The 26,803-nt window shown below is 46.5% G+C and overlaps 1 protein-coding gene across 6 annotated transcripts in view; it reads right to left on the minus strand.

Annotated features, from left to right (window-relative positions):
- The window catches only part of SBF1 (SET binding factor 1), a 131,953-nt gene extending 105,412 nt beyond the window's left edge, over nt 1-26,541 (minus strand). For all 6 annotated transcript variants that reach the window (XM_054006617.1, XM_054006704.1, XM_054006356.1 and 3 more), the window contains exon 1: nt 26,366-26,541. In XM_054006617.1, the coding sequence (XP_053862592.1) occupies nt 26,366-26,420 (55 nt within the window). In that variant the 5' untranslated portion in view covers nt 26,421-26,541. The remainder of the gene's footprint in view (nt 1-26,365) is intronic.
- Between the last annotated feature and the right edge of the window lie 262 nt (nt 26,542-26,803).

Genomic DNA, 26,803 nt, shown 5'->3' on the forward strand with positions numbered 1-26,803 from the left:
GCATAGTGGAATAAAACTTTACATGGGAAGATTAATACATGTCTAAGTAAGAGGAAGCAAGGATTGCCTGGCTTTTCTGAAATGCAGGACTTCATAACACAGGCTGAATCAGCCATCCTCTGACCACCCATCCTGGGGAAGAGAAGTAGACTCTATGCTGTGGACAAAGCAAGAGAATCCAGGAAGCATTATTTCTGCAACAGGAGCAACTGTTTCACAGCATGTTGTACTGCAACCAGGAGAAAGGCGTACAGGTATGCAAATCCAAGTGGCTTGGCTGGAACCCTATCAGCTCTTGTTCAGGAACAGATCTGAAGTCGGGGGGGGGGACGGGGGACACCTACAAGGATGTGCTGAGCTAAAGGAGAGAAAGGTTCTTTCTGCACTTTATGCACAGAACTATCAGAAACCATTGCCGGGAAATCAGGGGACAGCAAAATTACTAGGAGGAATCACCTTCAATTTAGTTCCTGCTCCCTCCCATAGAACCTTATAGGACAGTCAAGAGCAACTGTGTTTAATGGCATGCACATCTTACTGACAACCCCACTTACACAAAGGAGTCCCAGATGCTCCAGGGAATATGGATTCCCTTCACAACACTATGGACTGAGTCGCCGCCTAAACCAGCCTTTAAGGACAATCATTGTTTAATCCTCAGCAAGCACCTGTCACAGGTTCCCATTACACAATGAGAGAGAACATGATTCATCTAAACTGGTTGGGATTTACATGACAGCCAGTCAAGAGCTCTTTACTCCGCAGACTGGGCAAAGGTTCTGGAGAGCAAGGCCATGTCTACACTAGAGACCTTACAGCAGCACAGCTGTACCAATGCAGCTGCACTGCTGTAAGATCTCCTGTGTAGCAGCTCTATGCTGATGGGAGAGCGCTCTCCCAGTCGACATAATTAAACAACCCCCAACGAGCAGCAGGAGAGCGTCTCCCACCAACCTAGCGCCGTTCACATGGCGTTTATGTTGGTGTAACTTATGTCACTCAGGGTGGTGTTTTTTTCACATCCCTGAGCAACACAAGTTACACCGACAAAAGTGCTTGTGTAGCCACAGCCCAAGTCTCTTTGCAAAGCCCTCTGGATTTCCAGCACGCTCCTCAGCGGGAATCCCCTTGCAGAAGTTGGGAGAACATTCCCCTCCCATGCAATTGTAACCTCCCCTTTTCCCAAGACAGCTTGTTTCCACACAAACTCAAACTCCATCCTAGTTTCCCTACACTAGTAATGCCAGCCCAGCACTGAGAACAGACTTGGCTAGCTCTCAGCTGCTAAAAGTGGGTCCATTTTGTGTAGGATCTATTTTTAAGTTTTTCAGCGGGAATTTCTAGTAAGGCCCTACCATACTCTTACAAGTCTATAGATCAACTTTTGGGGTCTAGCTCACGTGACAGCATCCCATTAAAACTCTTCCCAAAGGCCACATTCCTGAAGCTAAGCACTGCTGCTCTGCTGGTACTTCCAGCATAGGTGGTGGCACAAAGCACATGTTAATGTCCCCTCCCACGCATCCTGTGCTGTAAATACACATCCACACAGCACATTAGTCTCAGCTGGCAAGTGGAACAGCCCAACCCTGAACTGTGTTTCACTGATAGAAAACATTTAACCCCTTAGCTGCCTCTCCATATGAAACAAAAGAATTGTGAAACCCAACAAATAAGTGTTGCCCTTCAGAACTTTCCCTCCCCTCCCTATTCTACAGTCTGTACAGGGCTGGCCAGACAAGGCAGCCTCCAAACTTCTCAGCAGGTGTTTCTCAACTAACCACAAATTCAGAAGTGACAAAAGAGCTAGGGACACACCAACTGACCCTCAGCTATTGCTAATGCAAGTGACCATGAAAGACAACATAGTCAAGTGGTTTAAGCGTCCCAATTTTATTCCTGGGCCTGTCAGTGGAGTTGCAGTCCACCCTATAGTAACGCATTTAACCTCCGTCCCAGGCTCCCCCTTCTGTGAAATATTTTCCTTCTAAAGGGCTTGACAGGAGTAGTTACCAAGTATTATGGAATGTGAGTGATGACACTGGACACTCCCTGTACGGAGGTGTCACAGTAAGGATTGACAATTCGGTTAGAATAGGGCTTCTCCAATACACTGTACACAGGGTAGACTCATTGATCCAACACTCTTTATGTAAAAGCAAAGGCAGCAATCCCAGCTTCATTTTCATTCCCAGGCTAACAAGGGCATTTCCCATCTCACTAATTCTCAGGCAAAGTGAATGCTGATCTGCACTGAGCTTCATAAAGGAATGGGGCCCATGCAGCCCAACTGACTTGGCAGGCTCAGCACCAGAGAAATAACAGGGCGGAACAGAGTTTTGCAGCAGTAATTAGCATGCTGTGCGTCCCCACCCCTCACACATTATTGGAGTGGAACAACAGGCAATAACCACTTTTTGGAAAGAAACCTAGAGTCCATTTCCTGCCCTCAGCCTCTCAGAGTGCCCTGCTCCCTCACCCCCAGGCCTTTCAATTCACCATGTCAACAACTGCCTTCTCTCAACTGAGAATCCACAGCTGATTGTTCATTCAGTGTTCTGTGGTCCAGCTCCCACTCTCTGAACTGAAAAGGCTGGGAAGGCTGCAGGCAAGACAATCAGCTCTAGAAGGTGACGGCCTGCAAACCTATGGTTTAAATGAGCATGCTGAAAACTCTGACTTACATCAGTGATTTTAATCCTGTTTTGCATTTGTACTTTCGTTATCTTCTTAAAAAAAGATTTCCCCTCTCTCTCTCTCCTTATTGGCTGGTATAAACATTAAAACATGTTGATTAGCAACTGAATAGCCTTTACACTAAATTTGATATTTCTTTTTGCTAACAAGGAGGATACAGTGTTTTACATCATTTACCACACACTTAATCAGCTTCTTAATTTTTATTTTTTTAGAAAATGGTGAACCATGCATTTATTTACTAGATGATAGGGTTGTTCGGCTTGTTGGGGTTTTTTTGTGTGTTTTTTTTTTACACTGTGGATTCATGTCAGGAGACATTTGTATGGAAATTGAAATTCAATAAAAATTTACAAAACAGCGTTTTATTTTATTTTTATTAAATAGAGCTATCTTAATATGTTGGATACAAAAAAAAATTCTTTTTTTTTTTTTTTTTTTTTTTTTTACCAAAACCATGTTTTGCATACGAAACTGCTCGATTAAACAAAGGAAGTTTTAACTGTAGTTAAGTGAACTGACAAATTGTTTCTGGTTACCATGGGCCAGATTTCCAAAGACATTCAGATACCGAAAAATGCAGTTAGGTACCTATGGGGATTTTCAAGTGGCTAGTGACCTTCCTGTCCTCAGAGAAGCTGGGCTTACTTATCTCTCCTCCCCAACATGGGTCACTTCTGGGTTTGCCAAGGAAAGCAGGGCCTCATACTGGCTCTGGGCTCAAGGATGGGCTCCCCATCTCTGTGCCTGGGATCCACCTGGGCCAAGTGGGACTGTTTCCCCAGGAGGTCTCAGCCAGGGATATGGGTAAGTATTCTCCCATGTGGGGAGCAGGGGAAGGAAGGGGCAGTTAGAGATGGCAGCAATGGGAGGGAGCTGGGCCTGAAGATCCCTTACTATATTCTCTGGCATTGGCAGTGTCTGTGCTGTGCCCTCCATCCGCAACCTGGAGGGAAGTGGAGCACGAGGAGACAGCTTAGCTCTGCAGTCAGGGGCATGGCTGCTGATGTGGGCTATAGGGATTCCAGCATGATCTTCCATCTGGCACACTGCCCTGCTGGCTTCACTCCCTTCATGCAGATGGGAGAGGGAAGCTGCTTGTCCTGGAGCCAGTTCTTTTCCAACCAGCCCTACCCACCTCCTTTCCTGCAGGGAGGAAGGGAAGAGATGCAACCCTGCCTGGCCTAGACTGCATCTTGCCCAGAATGGGCCTCTCCAATCCTCTCTGGCTCCATTCCTGCCTAGTGAATGGAGGGGGGGGTGGCAAGGTGGCCCCATTGGACTGGGCTCTGAGGGGGAAACTGCATCCTGCCTACATAGCTGGCTGAGCTCCCCAACAAAGACACTTGATGGCGGGGAGGGGGGGCGGGAATCAGGAGACAAACCCCGTCCTTTTGCCTTGGGCTTTTCTTCGTCTAGCTTGCTCCCTTGAATTTATGGAGATATCCTATCTCCTCCTAGAACTGGAAGGGACCTTGAAAGGTCATCAAGTCCAGCCCCCTGCCTTCACTAGCAGGACCAAGTACTGATATTTGCCCCCCAGCTCCCTTGGGTGCTGGCTGCTGCGAAAATCTCAGGAAGGGAAGTGGCACTGAAGGGCCGATCTCCCCAATAGACAAACACAGCCCTGGGACCGTGGCTGGGAGTCAGACAGAGTTTTAACATATGGGATAAAGTTTGGAATTTCCCTCCGCAAAGCTCAGCAGCAAGGAGGGCCGGGGGAGCCACTGGCTGCTGGAAGGCAGAGAAAACCGGTGGGAACTTCAGAAGGCAGAGCTTTCCCCTACTGCCATGACTGACAAATCTGGTTCTGACCCCGGCTGAAGCAGGCCAAAGTATCCAGATCTGTGGATCGTAGCAGAGAAGAAAGCATAATTCACTTCACTGAACAGTGCATGTACTAATTAGAGAAAGTGATTCTTGTCCAGGAACTGTGGCCTGGAAGATAGTGGTTGCAATGCTAGGCCTCTGATATGTTCATTACTCCGAACAAAATGCTACGGTTGTTCTTTCAAAGTTTACAACTGAACATTGACTTCATACAGCTTTGAAACTTTACTATTCAGAAGAAAAATGCTGCTTTCCCCTTTATTTTTTTTTAGTAATTTATGTTTAACATATATTTGCCTTTTTTTGGGGGGGTCTGCTGCTTCCTGATTGTGTACTCCGGTTCCAAATGACGTGTGTGTGGCTGACTGGTCAGTTCCTAACTCTGGTCCTTTGTAACTGAGGCCTTGGCTACACTCGCGGATTCACAGGGCTGCCGCGGCAGCGCTATGAAGCGTGAGTGTAGTCGCGCCGCTGCAAGTACTCCACCTCTCCGAGGGGAATAGCTTGCAGCGCTGCGAGAGAGCGTACAGCGCTGCAGGCACTGATTACACTGGCGCTTTACAGAGCTGCGCTCAGGGGGGGTGTTTTTTCACACCCCTGAGCGCGGCGCTGTGAATTGCCAGTGTAGCCAAGGCCTGAGGTTCTACTGTAGTACCTTTCGGGGACAGCAGCTCTTAGTGAGCGTTCATACTTATTTCTCTTTGGTTGCATGTACTCCTCTCCTCCACTCTCCATCAGTGGCCTGTCATCTTAAACTAGGAGCTTGTCAGGACAGAGACTGCATGTTCTTGCATGTTTGGACAACCCCTGCCACTTTGTGAGTACTATCAGAATACAAATAAAGTAACAGACCTTAGAATGCGGCTCAACATATAATACATACAGTATACAGGAAGGACAGGTTAGGCCAATGAAATGGGGGAGTAGCATTATAACAAATAGTCCATAGACTCTAATGACACTGACATTTCTGAGAGAAGGTGATCATACAGTAGAATCTGTATGATGACAAATCTCAAGTCACAAAAATACAAATATACCAGTAAGGTTCCAGCACCAGTCTCTAGATCAGGAAAACAAGACTGAGAAATCCACAAGGTAACAGAGTCTAATAAAACAATAACGATGGGTGACTTCAACCACCTGCATTTGTGCAGGTCAAATATCACAATGGGATAGAGTTTAAAGAAGCAATTTCTTGACACCCTACAGAACTGCTTCTTGGAATAACTAATTCTAAAGCATAAAATATCCTATCCTTGTCTTAATTCTAAGTAACACAAGTCAGTTCAAATACTAAGTGGGTCACTCCATAAGACAGCACAATATAACTGAAATCATAGTGGAGGTACCAAGAACAAGCATGTGATACAAATTTTACAAAGGGGAATTACACAAAATGAGGAAACTCATCAAAAAGAATCTTAAATCAAAAATGAGATAATTAATATCCTTATAGTCAGCATGGAGGTTATTCAATACTTGTAACATAATCACAGAAGTCAGACACCCCAAACAAAAAGGGGATCAAGATCTCAAATAATAATAATAATAATAATATGGTTAAATGGCAAAGTTAAAGAGGTTTTTTGAGCCAAAGAAAGTATTCTTCAGAATATGGACATTCAGCCAAATGAAACCAATAGAAAGAAGCAAAATATTGCAGGTACGATGGAAAACAGGACAGTTAAGAAACTTGAAGAGCAATTAGCCAGACATAAAAATAAAAATTATTTAAGTGCATCAGAAGCAGAAAATGCACAAGAGAATTGGTGGTGAAGTAAAGGGCTCAATTAAGGAGACTATGGGCATAGAAAAGAAACTTAATGATTTATCTGCATGGGTCTTCACCACAGAAGGTCGCTCTTCTCAGGCAATAAATATGTCAGAGATTGAGGTGTCAGAAGAGGAGGTACTGGAACACACCAGAAGACTAAAGCATAGAAAGTAACTAAGACTGTATGGTATTCATCCAAGAACTGAAGGAACTTGGGTGTGAAATGGCTGAACTAAAAAAAGGCACACTTATTAAAATCTCTCCATTTCTCAAAGCCACTTTGTTGCCTGTCCATAGTCCCCTTCTATTTCTGTCTTTTTTTGAGATAGGAGGACCCGAACTGAAGACCCTATTTCAGGTGGTTTATATGACAAGGTTATAATATTCTCTTTGTGAGCCATACATGTCAATTCCATGTAAAGAGACACGGATATACAAGGCAGTATCCTCAACATGTCAATGCTATTTTTCTTAGACATAAATGACTCCCACCAAACTCTCTCCTTTCCTTGGGGAAGGGGTGGCTCTTAGGACTTGATCTTATTAGGTCAATGGCAAAGCTCCCATTGACTTTAATGGCACAGGATTTGAGCATAGATGAGGCATTGCCCCAGATCACCCTGTACCATTATAGAAGTAACTCACCCTAAAATACAGATCTCATGCATATGTCTATGCATATGAAAGCAGGCTGCACATACTGACATGCAAGGTCTGTCCAAATCATTTGACATGTCTGAACATCTTTCAAGAAAATCTTTTGGCACCGATTCATTTCATGGAGGAACAGCAGCAGACTGCTGCATTCATGGCAGAAGACTGACTCCCTGCAGGATACACAATCCCCAACTGGGACCTGACCTGCAACAAGGGCCTGAGACATATGGGGTGGGGAGGGAGGTGAAGAAAACTGCACAGCACTATGGGAAAATTCCAAGAACAGATCCCAGGATCACTGCTGTGAGCACTTCAGCAACACACGCTTTGTGGCAGGGACCATCTTTTTCTTATGCGTCAGACCTGGAGAGAAGCCTGTAGAATGCGGACTGGCAGTTAGCAGCTGGATACAAGAGGCCCAATGTGGGACAGTTTTATTTAGGTTCAGGATGCACTCCAGTAAAAGGTGGTTACCCTACCTGTGTTGTAACTGTTGTTCTTTGGGATGTGATGAAGACGTGTATTCCACAGTGTGTGCGCGCACCCAGCACATTGGAGCTGGAGAATTTTCCTAACAGTACCTACAGGGGTGACACTTGCGGCTCGTGGCTGTAAGCCCCTCCCCTGGCTATATGAGGCAGTGCTGCCCTGACCCCACCTCAGTTCCTTCACACTGAGTGTCAAGAACAGAGACTCGATTGCAGAAGGGATGCTGGGTGCATTGTGGAATACACATCTGCACCACATCTCGAAGAACAGTTACACCACAGGTAAGTACCGGTTTTTCCTTCTTCGAGTAGATGCAGATGTGTATTCAAAGTAGGTGATTCACAAGTGGTACTCACAAAAGGTGGGCCTTTGAGTCTATTTAAAGGAAGATTGCAGGACTGCCTTCCCAAAGGATGCAGGTTCATAAATGTATGTTCAACATGACCAAGTGGCAGCCCCGCAAATGTCCAATATTGGAATGTCACTTAAAAACATTGTCAACATGACCTGCGCTCTTGTAGAATGAGCTTACACCCTTTGAAGGGGTTTAGTCAGAGCTACTTCATATGCTGTCTTGATACAGGAAGTTATCCATCTATAGATTGGAAGTGAAGAGACCACCTGTCCCTTCATTCGGTCTGCACACAACACAAACAGATGAGGCAAAGCACAAAAAAGTCTAGTTGCGTCCAGGTCTCGTCAGTCATATTTAGTTCTGTTAAGCTTCCCTCATAAATCAAGATCTCCAGATGTCTGATCATTTTGTTGCCACTCTAAACTCCATCTGATAGATAGATAAATAATTTTCTGGAAATGAGAGGCAGGAAGCTGAATGAATATTCTAGATATGGTCACATCACAGCAGCTTCCCTGCTCGTGAGTCCTGTGAACGCCACCCAAGACTACAACAGCCTCTCTTGCTTATAATACAAGAAAACTTGAATCTAAACTGCTGCCTATTCACCCCAGGTCCCTCACAGGCTTTGCTGCTTCCTGGGTTTTGGATTGGTGTGGACTAGGTGCATTTTCCTCCCTGGAACCTTATTTTGTTATGTTCCGCCCATGTTTCAATTCTCTCTAGGTCTCTTGGGATTATTTCTGTACTTGCTGGTATTTGCAACACCTCCCTCTTAATTTAGTATCAAATGCAAATTTTGGAATGTCCTGTTTACCTCCTCTTCCAACTAATTAATGAAGCCTATAATTAAAATCTGTTCTAGAACAGACCCCTGCTGCACCCTACTAGACAACTCCTCCCAGCACATATGGTTTATCATTACTCATTATTTACAGTCCTTCAGTCAGTTTTCAATCCACATCAATGTCATATCCAATCCAGTCAGAACTCTTTTTCCACATGATTGTGACAGCAAAATCCTTTTCTAAAATACAGATTCTCCTTTTCCTTCTCCAATTTTGTAATATTACTAAAAGGCACCAAGTTTCTCTGTCAAGATCTGTTCTTCAGAACCCTTAAAACTGCAGACTGTTCGTGGTTCTATTACCCTCTAACTGTTCAGCACTTCTCGCTAGCACTCATTGTTCCATTACTTTCCTAGGGATATAAGTTAGACTTATTAATTGCCATACTCACTCCTCTTTCCTTTAGTTAAATTCAGAACCACTTTCCTTTCCGCAGGTCACAAGCACCTCACTGGAACACAATCACTGTAGCCCAAACAATGCTATGATCTTGATTTGAGCCCTCTATTCTCATGTCCAGTGCAATTCCCTCAGGAAGGAAGCCAAATTTTCATCATCCAACCGACCACATCTAAAAAGGTCTATAAAAACAGGAACTGCCACACTGGTTAAGACCAGTTGTCCATCCAATATCTTCTCTAACAGTGACCAGAAGCAATTATGAAACTACCTGCTCAAAGAAATTTTCTTCCTAACTTCTGTTAGTGGTTGACTTATGACTGAAGCTGAAGGTTTATATCCCCTATTTTAAAGGAGCTATCCTAATGTCACTGTAGATGTTCTAGCTATGTCTGAGGGGTGCGGGAAATATTTTTCTGTATTTTCTGTAGTGTAGTTTAAATGAATTATTACTCAAAGTTCTGCTTTAATATATCTAGTAAGGAATCTGTTTGTCAAAAAACATTTCCTGAATCTTTTTTTGTTGTCTGTATTGTTACAGACACACTTGCCGACAGGTATTTTGAAATAAATTACCAAAATAATTGAAACTGGCATGATTATACGGTGTTATTTTGACAAATAAAATATGCAGAATTTTTAAATATTGTGCCCTGAATTTTTAAATTTTCTTGACACCGAATTCCCCCAGGACTAGCCATTCTAATCTTTTCCGACTTACCTCATATGGAAGTCTCCCTAGGCCTCTAATCATTTTCATCACCCTTACTTGAATCTTTTCTATACCAGCCTTTGAGTTCTTTCAGGCTGGATAAGCCCAAAAGTCCCCACCAGAACAGATGCCATTTCCTCTCCATCTAATAATTATCTTAAGTGTTTCACACAAATGACCATCCAAGAACCCAGGAAAACCACTAGGGCTCATTTCTAAATAAAGCCCATGAGAGCATCCCCTTGCTGCCTCCGCCTCCACCACCACCAGTCCAGAACAGCCCCAGATCTGAAGTGAGTAATTGTCTTCTCTGCTTCACTCTAATGAACAAAGCTGTTGTGTCTGGAGAAGAGGGAAAGACAATGCACTCACTCTCTGCTCCCCACCACCAGAGCACCGGCATGCAGCTGCACAAGCCCACCCTCCCTCCCTTTTACGACGTCAGCCTGTCCGAAGCAATCACTTACACCAGCAGCGATGCAGGACCAAGCAGCACTGGGTAGCTACTCCCAATAGCTATGCTGGGCTTGAGGAAGCAGTGGGACAAGGCATGAGTGCATTTATACAGAGGAGGGAGGAAAGGGAAAACCTACTCTTTAGGCAGTTTTATTTTTCCAGGTCTTCTAGGGTAATTTTGCTGCAAGCCCTGCAACTACTATGCATTAGGAACAGCCTTTCCATCTAGTTCACTTTCTGGAACGCTACAGCTGATGAGAGGACAGATTGATCAAGAGCAAGATAACTGCACTATTACACTTATTAAGAACACAAACAGTTTCTTCAGAAACGGGGGCTTTGTGTAAACTGGGATTGGACCCATGCTACATACAGCTACGCAGTTAGCTCACTCCTACCAGTGTGCACAGGAACTAAGGTCTTCTCTTTACTACAAAAATCTACTCGGCTTAAAAACTGATCTAGTTAAACTGGTGCAAATGCCTAATGCATATGCACTTCAACTGGTTTAACACTTGCTTAAATCAGTTTTGCTTGCCTCAGTAAGTTATTGACAAGCTAAATCAATCTAAGCACAGGTTAAACTGGTTTAAGTGAATCTACATTACGGGGTTGCATTGGTTTAACTAGATCAATTTTTAAATGATTTAGTTAACTACTGCATTTTTTAGTATAGACAAGGCCCAACTCATGTTTGATTACTCAGGGGCTTCCATGTTCTCACTGCTCATCAAGGCTGTGTCCCTAATTTTCCACTGCTGCTACCTCTGCTGCAGCTCTACCAAAAGTAGTAACACCAGAAGCACTAGTACACAGGGCACTGGATGCACGGTGTTTTAGCCACTGTCATCTGACCTGGCTCAGAGCAAGTCTATATGAAAAAGCCAGCCACTCATGGAGCTGTATCAGTAGGAAGTTAAGAAAAAATGTCTAGCCTGGTACTACAGAGCCCCAGCCAAAAGGAGATTAGCAGAGGAATGGATGTTGCCCTAAATTTAAGATGTTCTTGCTTATGGTAACCATCTTATATTATTGACACGTGCAGTCATCTGCTTTTCTTCATCTTTAATCTTAAAAAAAGCAACCTCTTATAAGCAGATCTCAGAACATAATTGGGATGTAGAGGACCCACTGCATTTTCCAATGAGAAATAAAAATGTCTTGTCTGCCATTGCTCTTTGACCCTATACAAGTCCCTTTGTATAGGATTTTATACAGAGTAGCCGGTGTCCTGGCAACATTCTAACTATGTCCTGCTTCCATAAATTCCCCTGCAGTTTCAATTGTTATAGAATTCTTCATCACCTGTCTTGAACTACTGCCTAGTGTTGCATATTTATATTGCACTAATCACTGAGATATCTAGGCACCAGGAAGCCGCACTGGTAAACACCTGCCTTGCCCCATCTCAGTGGTCAGTGAAGCAATCCCCTATCCCCAAGTTTTTAAAGTCAGGGTGCAAGGCACCTTGGATTGCCTGGTAGTAAAGCACTATATATGTAATTTATTATGGATCGTTTCAGACACCAAGTAGTGGGGATACATTTAAGGACTCTCAGAGTTTAGTGCAGGACAGCTGATAATATAAACAAAATAACCTCTTTGAATATTTGGGGATTACAAATGTCACATATATTACGGGAACAGGTGTCCTAGAAGTACCTAAAACAGACAAAGGGTTGAAGGGGTTTAACCACTTTAAAGAGCAATGGCCACAAAACATCTTTGCAAGTTCTTAGAGCACAAAATCCATTCAGCACCAGCATCATGATCAGCAAAGTGGGATTCTGAAAAAGAAGCCACTCCCCTCCTGGACTGAGGTATGGGCTGCAAGCTACTGTCTGAGACAGGTTGGTATGTTTTAGTTATAAATCCCTCAAATTAGAAACTGTCAGAGCCTGAGGCAGAATGAACAGCACCACTATAAAAGCAGCAGTGCGTTTCACTCTGGTCCAGAGAAGGCATGACTCAGCCAGACTGCACAGCACTCACATCTGGGAAACAAGCAAGTTTCAGAGATCTAAGGCCTCAGAGCAAAAGAGGAGGAGGATGCATAGAACAGAGGTGAAGCAGCCTGACTGGGACGCTGCTCCACTTCCTGCAGCTACCTTCAACGTAAAAATCCAGCTTTCCAGCAAGCAGAAGGGACCCTCAAGCAGTTTGTTTTCTTGAACATTCAATGCTGTATAGATTTCAGTAGAAACATTCATTCAGAAAAAAGCCACACAGCATTGTCCAAATCTCAGTAACAAGGCAGCCAAGCAGCTGCCAAACATGCAGGCTGCTCCCCACAAACTGACACGTGGCTGCTTTGGGGCCATACTGTAAATAAAAATCTGATTTTAATCAGTGCAAGAATACAACCCCCTAGTTCTGACTGGTCTGCAACCCCATCTAGTCACAATAAGCATGGAATAGGAGTCTGAGCACAAGTGTGGAAGCTAAAGACTCCCACGTTATAAATTACTGTAATTTGTTGTAACAAGGTTATTTACAGTGTCCAAAAGAGACAGACACTAGAGAGAAAGTACATGGATATAATCCTGTGTCAAAGAGCTTATAACCTCCCAAAGAGTTACAATGAGGGAAGATGGGATGAAGCAGCTCAAAGGTTAGAAAAATACTTTCACATTGTTACTCTGGTAAGGTTCAAGCACCTTTTGGTGGCTCTATTAAAGTGTTTTGTATGGTTAATTAACATGTCACAAAGGGAGTTTAAACAGGGATCTAAATGAGGCAGCTTATTGAACTGAGATTGGGAGGTTTGTGAGGCAATTTAAATTTGGCCCAAAGTTTAAATGTGGTGAAAAACTTTTACAAAACCTAAGACCTTCCACAGTCTTAAAACTTATTTGTATAAAAATTCCAATGAAAGCAATCTCCCCCAACAGAATTTCAATTTCAAACATTGCTGCAATAAGAACCTGAAAACTAAACTTACTGGAAACAAAGTGGCTAACTTCATTGATTTTCATTGTTCAAACAGAAAAATACAAAAAGTAAATAATAAGCATCAGAGACACAAATTAGATTTGCAGAATTCTCACTGGCAATAAATGAAGATATTAGCAATATAGTTACATAAGAATGGCCGTACTGGGTCAGACCAAAGGTCCATCTAGCCCAATATCCTGTCTACTGACAGTGGCCAATGCCAGGCGCCCCAGAGGGAGTGAACCCAACAGGCAATGATAGAGTGATCTCTCTCCTGCCATCCATCTCCACCCTCTGACTAACAGAGGCTAGGGACACCCTTCCTTAACCATCCTGGCTAATAGCCATTAATTAACAACCTCCATGAATTTATTCAGTTCTCTTTTAAACGCTGTTCTAGTCCTAGCCTTCACAACCTCCTCAGGCAAGGAGTTCCACAAGTTGACTGTGCACTGTGTGAAGAACTTCCTTTTATTTGTTTTAAACCTGCTTCCCATTAATTTCATTAATTTTGTTTACAGCGAACATTTTAAGTTGACAGTTCCTCAATGTTCCTGCAGTGCTCTGAAATGAACATACATGGAACACAACTATATAAATACCAGTAATTGTTCCCAATCATACTGTTGTGCTGAGAGGAATTTTTGGAAGTGAACTCTATAGACAATCCTCTCTCTCATGAAAAGGGATAAAGGAGTAGTCTGTTAAGCCAGCCACGCCATTACTCTGTAAATGTGTTAGCCCAGGCTCAAAAACTACTCATCTTCACCACAATGATACAAAAATGTATTTTATTTGCCCTACCAAAAGAAAGTTGCTTACCCAGGGTAAGGGGGTAAAGAGGATTTTCCAGTACTGCACTAAACAATCAAGATAGTGGAGCTTTGGAATTTCCAATGTAAAACTGTTATAACAGCGGAAAGACTCATTCAGATGCCCATCTCACCATAACAGGATTATGGATTTTCAAAGAGCAAGGACTGTTTGTTCCATGTATGTACAGCACCTAGCACAGTGGGGTTGTGAACCATGACCGGGGCTCCTAAGTACTTCAAGAAGCACGGCAATAGACATGTGAAATGCTACCCTGTCAGTGGCGGATGCAGACTACAACCTGTGCCCTTCCTTTACTGAGGTCACATTCTCTCTCCAGGTACTTGTATGGCACTGTGACGGGACGCTCATGCCCCGTACTGGGACTGCAGAGGTTAACTCCTCTCTCTAGGCCAAGGAGGCCAGGCCCCCTCGCTCTGCTGGGCATGCTCTGGCTCGACACCAGACATGAAAGGGAGCAGCTCAGCTCATTCAGGGCCCGAGGGCCAGAGAGGAAGGAGATACACTGAAGGCCCCTGCGGAAGGACTGCCAGCACTTCAGGACACGGAGGACAGCCAAATGGTGGTGACCCACAAACGCCCGAGTCTGGGCATCCCAGAAGGAGTGACCATGGGAATGCCAAGACAGCACATTGTGGAAAAATGGGTAGGAAGTGACCCAGGGAAACTTTGCGGGGAATTGGTTATAGAATTGGAGACTATCTCGGCATGTTTCAGCGGGAACCCGCCACTGCGTCAGGGCCCTGGGTTTGGACTTGGTGGAAAGGGAGGGCCCAGGCCCCCCTATCCCAGCCACCGCCAACCCTGAAGTGGTGGCTCACCTCACCAATCCTATTGACTCAGGCCACTAAGCCACCCTGCCCTGACAGAAAGGGCAACTCTATTGACTGAGTGTTAGGCCAATCTGCCCTGATAAAGAGAGTGGCTATATTGACTCTGGCTGTTAGGCCTAGGGCTGTAAATATCGTTTAAAAAGTTATAATTTTAATCGTTTAAAAGATTATCGTTTAATCAGTGAATCGATAAAAGGGAGTGAGGCTGGGGCTGCTCCGGCTGGCCAGTCCGGGGTCGCTCTGGCCAGCCGGCCCAGGGCTGGGGGTTAACAGTTAGGGTGCGTTAACCAGTAAGACTTATGCTTACCGGTTAACCGTTTCATATTTTACATCCCTAATAAGGCCACCCTGCCCCAATAGGGGAGACAGCGGCATCGACTCTGGCCCCAAAGCCTCCCTTCCTGGTAGAAGGGCAGTCAGACTGACTTTGGCCATTAGGCCACACTACCCTGGGATTCAGAGTGGTCACGCAGACTTAGCCGCAGGACTATAGCAACTCTTACCCCATCCCCAAAGGGGACAGGGTGTGCATGCCCCGTGACCGGCACCTATTAGCACAATATTAGAACACCACTCAAGTATTAAATGTACCAACTAGATCTCCTTCCCCACTTGTCAAAGTAAACATGGTTTAAATTTGCGTAAGTGTATGTGGAACCAGCAGCAGGACAACAGTCTCACTGCTGAGTTTTGAGCACTGAGAGACTTGTGGTCTTTTATCTGTTGTGGCAATGAGTTCCATAGCCTAGACAGCATCTGAGACAGTTTATTCTCCCATGCTCATGAGTCTCTCCCCACTAATCAAGTTTCTTATTTCCAGTGGAACATAACAGTCCTTCAAAGTCATGACAACAGAGGAAGAGATGATTTTTCAGATATTCAGAGCCTTCCATGGGTCTATCAAGTGAGAAGCCTTGAATTGGACTCTGTATTCAGTGGAGAACTGGGGTGATGTGTTCATAGCAACCTGTGTTGCTAAGTGAATAGGAAACTGCCATTTATATCAGTTTGAGCTTTTTTGGGATGTGTGGTTTCATCCCTAAATATGAGCTGCAATAACCAAGCCTGTAGCTCAAATACATGGGTCACCTTGGCAGGCCTGCGTTCAACAGGATGGAGCACAATCTTGTGGCCACTCACAGATGGAAATGGATGCTTTTCAAAGCTATGACTATTAGGACATTCAGTGGCAGAGAGTCCATCAGGACCCCAAGACTGCAAAGCAACTTCACATGTAGATGGTCTCAATAGAGGGGGATATTATGGAAGAGGCAAACCCTCTTCCACAATAAATCATGTTCATCTGTATGTCTGATAATTCTGTTCTTTACTATAATTTAAGAACATAAGAACGGCCATACTGGGTCAGACCAAAGGTCCATCAAGCCCAGTATCCTGTCCTCTGACAGTGGCCAATGGCAGGTGCCCCAAAGGAAATGAACAGAGAAGTTAACATCAAGTGATCCAACCAATTTGCATGATACTTAAGTTAGGCTTACCGGCCTGTAGTTAACAGGATCACCTTTGGAGCCTTTTTTAAAAATTGGTGTCACGTTTGCTATCCTCCAGTCATCTGGTACAGAATGTGAAAGGATTTACAGTGACTGCTAACTGCAGTCAGCAGTGAAAGGATTTGACAGAATCTGAAACAGTTTCAATGCTCATGAAAATGAGGAACAGAGAGCACTGACTAAACTAGGTATATGGCGTGCAAGCTTCTCTGACACAGCTCTCAGTCCTGATGTGCAGCACCCCCTAGGATATTCCAGTCCTGGGCTCCCCAGACACACAGCTACACTGATACCCTCAATCCCAGCCTACATGCCCTCTGCAGTTCCAGTCCTGAGCTCCCCCTACCAAGACTGACAATTGCACCCCAACCCTGATCAGCAGTACTCCCTAGCCTTTGTGTTCTAGACTCCTCATGAACACAGCTCTGCTACTACTCCACAATCCCAAACTGCAGTATTATTCTAATCCTAAATGTTCCCTGCACAAAGACTGCTAGTTGTTCTATGTAGTGGTTTTTGTGAACAGGAACTAGGGAAAGACCAACCATTTCACACCTGAACAAAAACGGATATGAACCCAGACAATTTAAAGGGCAATCCACAAAGCTTGTGAAAATATGTATAATAGTGTGGTGAAGACAAATTAGTAAGAGAATATATGCTTACAGCACATTAAAAGTTTAGAACCAATCCTCTGAAAAAACTGATCATCCTTCATTCAACTGCCAAGCCCCAAGTTCAGCTGAAGACCTCACTAACAATTAAACCCTGGGCAGGAAGCTGTCAGAAAATGCTGGGTTTAAGGTTAGTGAGGGGGCACAGTTTCATGGGGAAATTGTAAACTGGGGATAGGGCTAGAAGGAAGAGCCAATTTCTCAATGGTTTATTCAGAAATGTATCTTAGATTGTGAGCTCGTTGGGACAGGAGGCTATGTCTTTCTCAACGTTTTGTACAGTCAAGCACACTGGGCCTTCAGTTAATGTTAAATAAGTATTTGGAATCAAGCTGCTCTAGTCCTTTAAAGATCTGGCTCTCACACAGTCAGACACACAGAGCAGCTTTGCAGTTAATCTTTTCGCTACAAGACTTCAAGGAAAGCAAAGAGTCCAGGGCTTTGCAAACGTAGCCATTTGTCAACATTAGTAGAACCACTCTAAGGCCTTGTCTACACTGCCCCTTTACAGCGCTGAAACTTTCTCGTGCGGGGTGTGAAAAAAACACCCCTCTGAGCGCTGCAAGTTTCAGCACTGTAAAGTGGCAGTGTAGACAGTGTACCAGCGCTGAGAGCCGGGCTCCCAGAGCTGGGAGTACTCCCCTCGTGGGGGTGGGTTTTTTACAGTGCTGGGAGAGCTCTCTTCCAGCTCTGGTGCCACGACTACACAGCCATGTTAAAGCGCTGCTTTAACATTGCCAGAGAAGACATACCCTAAGTGCAAACAGCTCAAGAGATTTGAAAACATCCTTTCACTGAGAATGGCATGAACAATGGCACAGTGTGACACAAACACTCACGTATGATGAAACCAGTTTCCTTCTGCTGGAGTATTCTTGTTCTCATGACTACTTTTATCTGGAGGCTCTGAAACATACAACCCTCTGATAAAACAGTTGAAGATTTGCACAACACACCACTACAAAGATACACCAGCATTGGCTCAGGACACAAACAGGCTGTGGCGAGGCCCTGTAATCACAAGGTGCAAGTGATTGGACAGACAGATTAGAAGAGCGCGTCATGCAGCCACAGTTTGCAGGGGGATTTTGGGTTTGCTGTAATGCTTCAGCATTCTGCTTCACTGACCACAATCCCCAGCCTGACAAAGGGGCAGGAATCCAGTGTCTGGGCACATTAACATTAATAGTGCAAAATGCAGAAGTAGAAATTTCACTGACCAGAAGGTAAAGCAACTGAATCTTTGCTTGCTGGCCTAGGGCATCACCACATTGTCTGATTTCAGAGCATCCCATATTGGCTTCTGACCACTTCATGGTACAATTCGTCAGTAAGACAACATGTTTCCATGCAAGGGTCAGTGCTCATTTTACCTCATGCCCAAAAGATGAAGCCGCTGTCACAGCAGAGTGTTTCTACAGAGATCAGAATGGTTCTGCATCATAAGGGTATCTGTTAAGTACAAGACCAGACTCCCTTAGAAAGCTCATGTTGTCCACCAACTATAAACCTAAACAAACATTCTGAATGTGCTGGACTCCACGAGAGCAGTATCCAACCCCTCTAATGAGCCTAGCGCTGTAGCTGCCAAACCCCATTTCCTGTCTCTCTGAAGTAGTCTGAACTGGTTTATCTTTAACTTTCATTTCTGCTCCCATGAAGCTGCTGGTGCAGGGCTGGAGAGAAACAGACTTGCTGGAGAGTTTGCTGAACTATTCCAGCTTCCATCCTTTCAAATATATTTCTCATGAACTAGGCAAGTTTCCCTTTCACTGTCCCCCATCACAGTCCCTTCCACCCTTGGATATTAACCCATCAGTTTACTACATTTCCAGCAGTTGGAACATCTCACCAAATTACAATGAAAATGGGATACCAGCAGCATCTGAGAAACCCACCTGGTACCCACAGGTCCCTGGAGAGCTACACCCACAAATTTTCCTTGGGGATATTCTGTGGATTGGAAAGGTCAGGAGGAGCAAAATAAGACCCAGGGCTTTCATTTCGTATGGCCCAGTTAAAGACAAGTATGTTTTGGATGGATTCCAAATAAGAGACCCTTTTCCCTCCTCCTAAACAATCGACTATCTCAGTAGCTCTCCCCAAGTCCAAGAGTCTGCATGTGTCCATGGCAGCCAATGCAGCCTCTCTCCAAGCTGCACAACACGCACACTTGGTTTGTAAGAAGGGCAGTGGCTGCATCCTCCATGATAGCAGCCAGTCACACAGGTTATGGCCATGTCAGGACTAATCCAATGAGTAAGGCAGTTAGTCACTTTCAGATGATGAAATAAATATTCTCCAACTTCAGCCACCATCCGAGGTCCTTCAGGGCTGGACAAGTGAAAACTGGAATCATGACATGGGGAGTGGAAATCAATACCAAACTCGCCAAAAAAAAAAATCACTAACCAGTTGCCTGGAAATCAAACACCTTCTATACTTTGGGAGTTGGTCCCAAAGGCTTCTTACAGAGGTGGATTATGTTGTCCAAAACAAGAAGTGTCACTTCAGCCCCCCTGGCCTCCAGAGTATCCCGCACACAGCTTGTAAAAAGCATACCTAACCACTTGTTGGCTGAGGAGAGGGGAAGCTTTCTGGCCAGTACCAGGCAGGAAGGAGGTTAGGGCAAGATTGAAATTTACAAAACTGGCCAGTTCCCTCTTGTTCATAGTTTTCTGAGAAGGAGATGCAACTGACCAGATTCTTGCTTCCCTCTACTGATTGACTCATCTCTCTCCTTCAGAGTGATCCCCCAGCAACAGAAAACCAAATTCCTGCCTCTGTGGCTGCTTCTCATAGCATATGGTATGAACCCTCCTTGGGTCTCACTAGCATAATTCAGTTTGAGACTAGAAACGCCGCTGAAGTCTAATGCTAGTACAGCTTAGAGAGAAGAGGATGTGAATAGTTCAAGGTAGAGATGCCCAAACTTCACTCAATTGCTGCACTGAGAGCTTACCAGAACCTGGAGGCAAACTATACCCAACTGGTATCAAATTGCTGCCACTCTTATCTTTAACAGATGTGCATCCCTCAAAAATTACAAGGTCTTGGTACACAGTGCAACCTGTGAAGACTACAAGTCACTGGTATCAAATTGCTGCCACTCTTATCTTTAACAGATGTGCATCCCTCAAAAATTACAAGGTCTTGGTACACAGTGCAACCTGTGAAGACTACAAGTCCTAGCACCTAATGCCCCATCTTGAGTTGAGCAGTCTTCATTAGCTGATTAATTTACTGGGCAGTGGCAGGAGCAATGTTGGGAGGGGATGAATTGCCAAAGCCTCAGGCATTTAATTTAAACATCAATCCCCATATTTCACCATTAGTGCTGTGCCATTAAAGCAAATTTTAAGATCCCTGCACCTCCAAGCCACATGATTGCAAGTTCTTTCCTTCCCACTGCACTACCCAAAACTATATACTTCACACCATAGCACTGTCTACTGTTCAGCTTCCCAGAACACAAGCCATATCAAAGGTCACCACAAATCTGCATGACATTTACACACCATCTTCCCTCCCTTCCCATACTCAGCTTTCCAAACAACAAGACAAGGAAAATATGATTAAACTGCAGTTTTGTCTATGCACTTGTATGGCCCGCAACCCCACGGTATTTGATCACCTTACTAGCTATCACGGAAATATCTCCATTCAGTATCAGCTTCATATTGTGTATATATCAGAACCAGCTACAGCACCTCAAGTGCCACTGTGTATAGTTCTACAGCAGTTACAAAGGATTTTGGGGGAAACATCTGGAAGCCCAGTGAACAAGCCCCATGAAATCCAACATCCAGCAGTGTGTTGATGACAACTGAATCACTTCCTCCATTTCCTTCACTTTTTATTAACCGCCGAAGAGGCTTGCTTGTACTGTGATCCTGTTCAATGTTAAATTAAGAAAGGCTGAACTGGCTTGTACTTGGATGGTAGACCATACAAGGAACACACATATGCTGCCTGAAGTTGGTTTGGGAATAAAGTTCGTGGAGCTCTTCCTTCTGTATCAGTACTGAACCAGAGCCTGGCACTATGGGACGCTGTGCTGCTAGATGTGTGTATTTTAGATAAGATACAAAAATGACAATTACATGGGATCACTAAAGATTTCATGGTACTTTTCAGAACTGTCAGGGCTGCTCTCCAGACCAAATTCCAAATCAGGTAATTATATTTTGCCTCCCTAAATTTACCCCCTGCTGTTGCAACTGGAACTGAGATTCTCCTTTACTTTTCCCCCCTAGACTATTGCGTGGTGTCACTTCATGCTAGTAAACAGCTGCCACCTTCCTCACCAGAAGCGGCTGCATTTCAGGTGACCCCTGCACACAGTTTACTTCTGGAACAAGAGATTCTAAAAACCCAAGATCAATAACCAACGTTCAAGTATAATCAGTGCAATAGGAGTCAACAATATGGAAGAGTTAAACAGACTTGATCCCAACAGGTTTTTTTACATGAGATGCTGCTGCTGCACCACCGCCTACATCACTGTACCACTGTTCAGAGTCAAATGAGGTGGTTTTGCAGCAGCAACAGGACAAACATGACAGAATAGGAGACCAGAGCATGCACACACACTACAGTGCTGGGTGCTACAAGAAAATAAACTATATGACAGAGGTCAGATGTAACCTTAAGGCTCTTATTCCTTATCTTGGAATCCCGGTCTACAGACTTTTTGGGGGAGAGGGGAAGAGAAGAGATACATAGGAATTGCCATAGTTGATTAGAGCTAAGGTCCATCTACTGCAGTATCCTGTCTCCAACACTGACCAGCCCCCAGTTGGTTCAGAAGAAGGTGTGAGTACCCCATATTAGGGGGATGTGGAACAATCTAACCCCAGACCATGTCTCATGATGCTATTTATTACTTAGCGATTGGATTACTAATTCCTGAATCATGAGGATTAATATAACTTCCAAATGTTGTTAGCTCTCAATTTTCTGTGACAATGAGCTCCACAGTTTAACTGAGCATTAAGCATAAGAACAGCCGTACTGGGTCAGACCAAAGGTCCCTCTAGCCCAGTATCCTGTCTGCCGACAGTGGCCAATGCCAGGTGTCCCAGAGGGAATGAACAGAACAGATAATCAACAAGTGATCCATCCTGTCACCCATTCCCAGCATCTGGAAAACAGAGCCTAGGGACAACATCCCTGCCCATCCTGGCTAATAGCCATTGACGAACCTATCCTCCATGAACTTATCTAGTTCTTTTTTGCATTGTGTCAAAAAGTATTTCCTTTCGTCAGTTCTGATATTGCCACCTGTCACGATTTCTTTGAACGTCCCCTTGTTTTTTATAATACAGGGAGAACAGAAGCTGTTGACCTACCTTCTCTGCACCATTTATCTGATATACTTTTATCCTGTCCCTGCTTATTCGTCTCCTTTCTATGGAGCTGTTCCACCTGGAACAATTAAATTCAGGAGAGTAGGTGGAAGCAGCAGGTGAAGACAGCTCCATAAAGCATAACTAGGGATGGCAATATACATGGGCCCAGAATGGATCCATTGCAAAGCAACCCCATGGGAGAAGCACAGACCCCTTGGGATATATTACATACATATAGTGGCTCACCTACCAGGAAGTCACTTAAACAAAAACCAAACTAATTTGGCCAGAATTAAATAAAAACAATGCGCCAGTGCTGCTCACTTTTTCACCTGCTGAGATTCAGCCATGGGTAGTTTGGACTTTGTAAAAACGGTTCCTCACTCAGTTTGATGGATCCATCTCAAGTTAATCCCACCTCATTGTCTAGATGATAGAGCTCGTCATCATCTTGCCCCCACACTTCACATAGGACGCAGTGTCACTACATGATCTTTTCTGAACAGTGGTAGTGAGAGGAGGGATGGGAGAACTCAGTAAAGTCCCTAACCTAACCCCTTCACACCTCCTCCAGTTCCAGAAATTTTTGCAGTGTTTTCCCAACCATGAGGTTTCTTAACAACATTGTGTCTACAAGCCCCTTACAAGCACACCTGGATTCCCTTCTGAGAATCCCACAAAACATTTCCCATATATATCCTAGGTTCTGGATTTTTCTTCTCATTTTCTATTAGAGAAGCTTGCACAAAAATAGAATCTCAGTCCCTTTGAGCTTGTCAGCTCCATCTCTTTAGTCCCACATGAAGGCATCTACCTGTGATCGCATTATCTTTTCTTCAGTGATGTCACAAAAGACTCTGCATAATTAAATCCTATTATCCCTGACACTGCTTGGAAGAACCAATACAAGCTTGGAGGCCTGTTAAATTTCAGACTGAGCTAGAAATGGATACAATGCAGGTCTTCAATGACTGCTTAAACTGTCCCTGTAATTGAACAGAAGCCACTTTCTCCCTATGGTGGAACATGTGACATGTGAATGTGTTAAACGGCCTGCAGTGGTCAGGGATTTCAGATTCTCCCTTCCACCTGAGGTCAGATTCTCCCTTCCCTCTCTGGTTGCTGCTATTTAGGAAATAGCAACTTGTGACACTGTTTTCTTACTGACTGTAGGGGTGAGGAGAGGAATTCTGCCATGAAGGGAATTAGGCAAGATTAACACAAACTGGTGCAGCCTAAGGGAGAACAGAATGCATATCAACTCTCAGCTGAGGGCCTAGGCACTCAGCACAGTCAAGGCAAATACAGACTCCCACATTGACTAGTTAACACTGAGAATCCCATCTGTTTTCAAAGAGAGGGTACAGCAGGAATTGCAGGATTGCATCCAAACTAGTCAGCACTGACAGGTCCTCAGTGTCAACCTCACTTATAAAGCTAGCTGCTGATTACCTGCTATTTATTCTCCTTCCACCTCTCCACCCACACCCAACCCTCTTTTCTCTGATGAAAGAGAACCCCGCCCTGTCCCCAAACAACCTACATCTACTTAAAAAAGAACAGAAGCCCAGATCACAACTTCAGAATGAGTTATAAAACTCAATTTCCAAACATGTAAGCCACAAAACTGGCACTAACCAGTGAAGCATAAGCCACTGATACCACAATGAGTAACGGAGACACAGCCATCATCAGGCCTCCAGAGCAGGTAAAAATACAGGACAACAAAATACAATTAAGCATCCAGAACAAGACTAAGAACCAGGTCCACTCATACAGTATTTAGAGACCAGACGATTCAGGGCCTCAAGTCACAGAGTCTGCCCAGGTGCACATCTGTGTACTACTACCAGAACTGCTATAACCCCTTTGACAGGAGTCTGTTTTCTGAACATGTTATCAGTCAGCCAATTTATAATAGTGACATACAAACCAATTCTTAGAAAGCCCCTCCAGAGGCAGGAGCATTGTCAAACTCTAAGCATGTCTGTTGAAAAACTGCTCCCAGTTCTCCTCCTCATAGAAGAAGGTGGCTTCAATGAGCCAGTCTGAGAAGTAAATTCACTGACCAGCTCAAACGCAAACAAATTCCCCAGAACGTCCCCAGACAATCAGATGAAAGGCTTTCCCTACAGGAGTACCTGGTCTTGACCAAGCCCCAGAGACATAATGCCAGTGGGAAGACCCTTATGTGCATCTGCACAAAGAGAAATCATTGAGTCAACCAGAATAAAGTCATGCAATTGTGTAAACTGACACACAGAACATGGCCCCCATTACCTTTCCAGCAAACCTAACATGTTCCTTTTCCTAGCTGATCCAGTCCACTCACAGGGACAAGTGGGGGCAGAAGTTAGCAAGAGCAATGCCCTCCTTCCACCATTCCAGTAGAAGAACCATCATGCAATACACTATTTTGATTTCTCTCTCCATCCATCTGGACCTCTCCAGACCTTGTCCCCAACCCTCCGCTTCAACACCCCCCCCATGCATTCCTCTGAATTTGTCCCAAACTTACTTGATTCCCTTTGCCACTGTCTAATCCTGCAATAGGTACCACACGCTCTCCATTGTCTCCTCTTTCCTTCCCTACAATGCCAATACTAGTGCCCACTCCTTCCCACCAGGCCCTGCTCAACCACAGCCCAATCCTCTTCCCCATGGCCCATCTGCATTCACTGCCCAACTGTAAGGAGCCTTGCTCCCCAGCACTCAGTCACCCCCACCCCAGCCCCACACTCCAGCACTCAGCCACCCCCACCCCAGCCCCCCTAGCCCTCACAACACACCCCTCCAGCCCTCAGCCATCCCCACCCCATCCCCATACTCCAGCCCTCCTAGCCCTCACCTGCCCCCACTCCAGCCCTCACCCCTCCTCCAGCACTCAGCCACCCCCACCCCAGCCCCATACTCCAGCCCTCACAGCCCTCACCCACCCCCTCCCCAGCCCCACACTCCAGCACTCAGCCACCCCCATCCCAGCCCCACACTCCAGCCCTCACCCACCCCCACCCCACACTCCAGCCACCCCCACCCCAGCCCCCCTAGCCCTCACACACACCCCTCCAGCCCTCAGCCATCCCCACCCCAGCCCCATACTCCAGCCCTCCTAGCCCTCACCTGCCCCCACTCCAGCCCTCACCCGCCCCCACCCCTCCTCCAGCACTCAGCCACCCCCACCCCAGCCCTCACCCACCCCTGCTCCCCTCCAGAACTCACCTGACCCCAACCACCCCCCCGGGAGAACCCCCTCCCCCAGACCAGCTCGACCAACACCATCACCCCTAAATCCCCCCTCCACCACGGTCGGCCCCCCGCACTCACCCAGGCCGGCTCGCCAAGCCCCACCTCAGCCGGGGCTGCCTCCCAAACCCGGCTACGCCAACAGACTGAACCCAACCGCCAGCTCCCGCCGCTGTCACCCCCCCCCCACACACACACACAGCCTCGCGCCCCCCCCCCGGCCCAGCACTTCTCCCTCCCCCCCCCCCGCGCGCTTCCCCCCCGGCCCAGCACTTCTCCCTCCCCCCCCCCGCGCGCCCCCCCCCCGGCCCAGCACTTCTCCCTCCCCCCCCCCCGCGCGCCCCCCCCCCCGGCCCAGCACTTCTCCCTCCCCCCCCCCGCGCGCTTCCCCCCCGGCCCAGCACTTCTCCCTCCCCCCCCCCCGCGCGCTTCCCCCCCGGCCCAGCACTTCTCCCTCCCCCCCCCCGCGCGCCCCCCCCCCCGGCCCAGCACTTCTCCCTCCCCCCCCCCGCGCGCTTCCCCCCCGGCCCAGCACTTCTCCCTCCCCCCCCCCCGCGCGCTTCCCCCCCGGCCCAGCACTTCTCCCCCCTCCTCGCGCCCCCCGCCCCCGCCAGCCCGGCACTTCTCCCCCCGCGCTCCCCCCGGCCCGGCACTTTTCCCTCCCCGGCACTGCTCGCTTCCCCCCCCCCCGCGCTCCCCCGCCCCCCGGCACTCCCCCCCCCCCCGCGCTCCCCCCGGCCCGGCGCTCCCCCCCCCGGCACTCACCGCGCTTGTCCAGCTCGTAGCCCACCAGCACGAAGTAATCCGCCAGCCGGGCCATGGCGAGGCCTGGCCGAGCCGGGAGCAGCGAGACGCGGGCGCTGGGGCGGGGCCCGGCGGCTCATACCCCGGCCAGAGCGGCCGCCCCCACGTCAGACTCAACCCGGCGGCGCCGAGCCCCAGCCGCCGCCATCTTCCCTCAGCCAGACCCAGCCCGGGCAGGGCGCCGAGCGCATGCGCGGGGAAGGCCCCGGGGCGGGGTTTCGGGTGGACAACATGGCCATTGGCCGCCACGCGGCGGGGGGTGGGGCCCGGCGGGGCGGGATCCATGCGGGCCGCAGGCTGGAGGGAGGGGGCACTATTGCCCCAACCACAGAGACCCCCCCCCCGGCCGGGCTGTGCCGCGGGGCGGGGTCTTACCCCACAGAGACCCCCCGGCCGGGC

This window comes from Malaclemys terrapin, chromosome 1, assembly GCF_027887155.1.
Source record: "Malaclemys terrapin pileata isolate rMalTer1 chromosome 1, rMalTer1.hap1, whole genome shotgun sequence".
NCBI classification, from domain to species: Eukaryota; Metazoa; Chordata; order Testudines; family Emydidae; genus Malaclemys; species Malaclemys terrapin.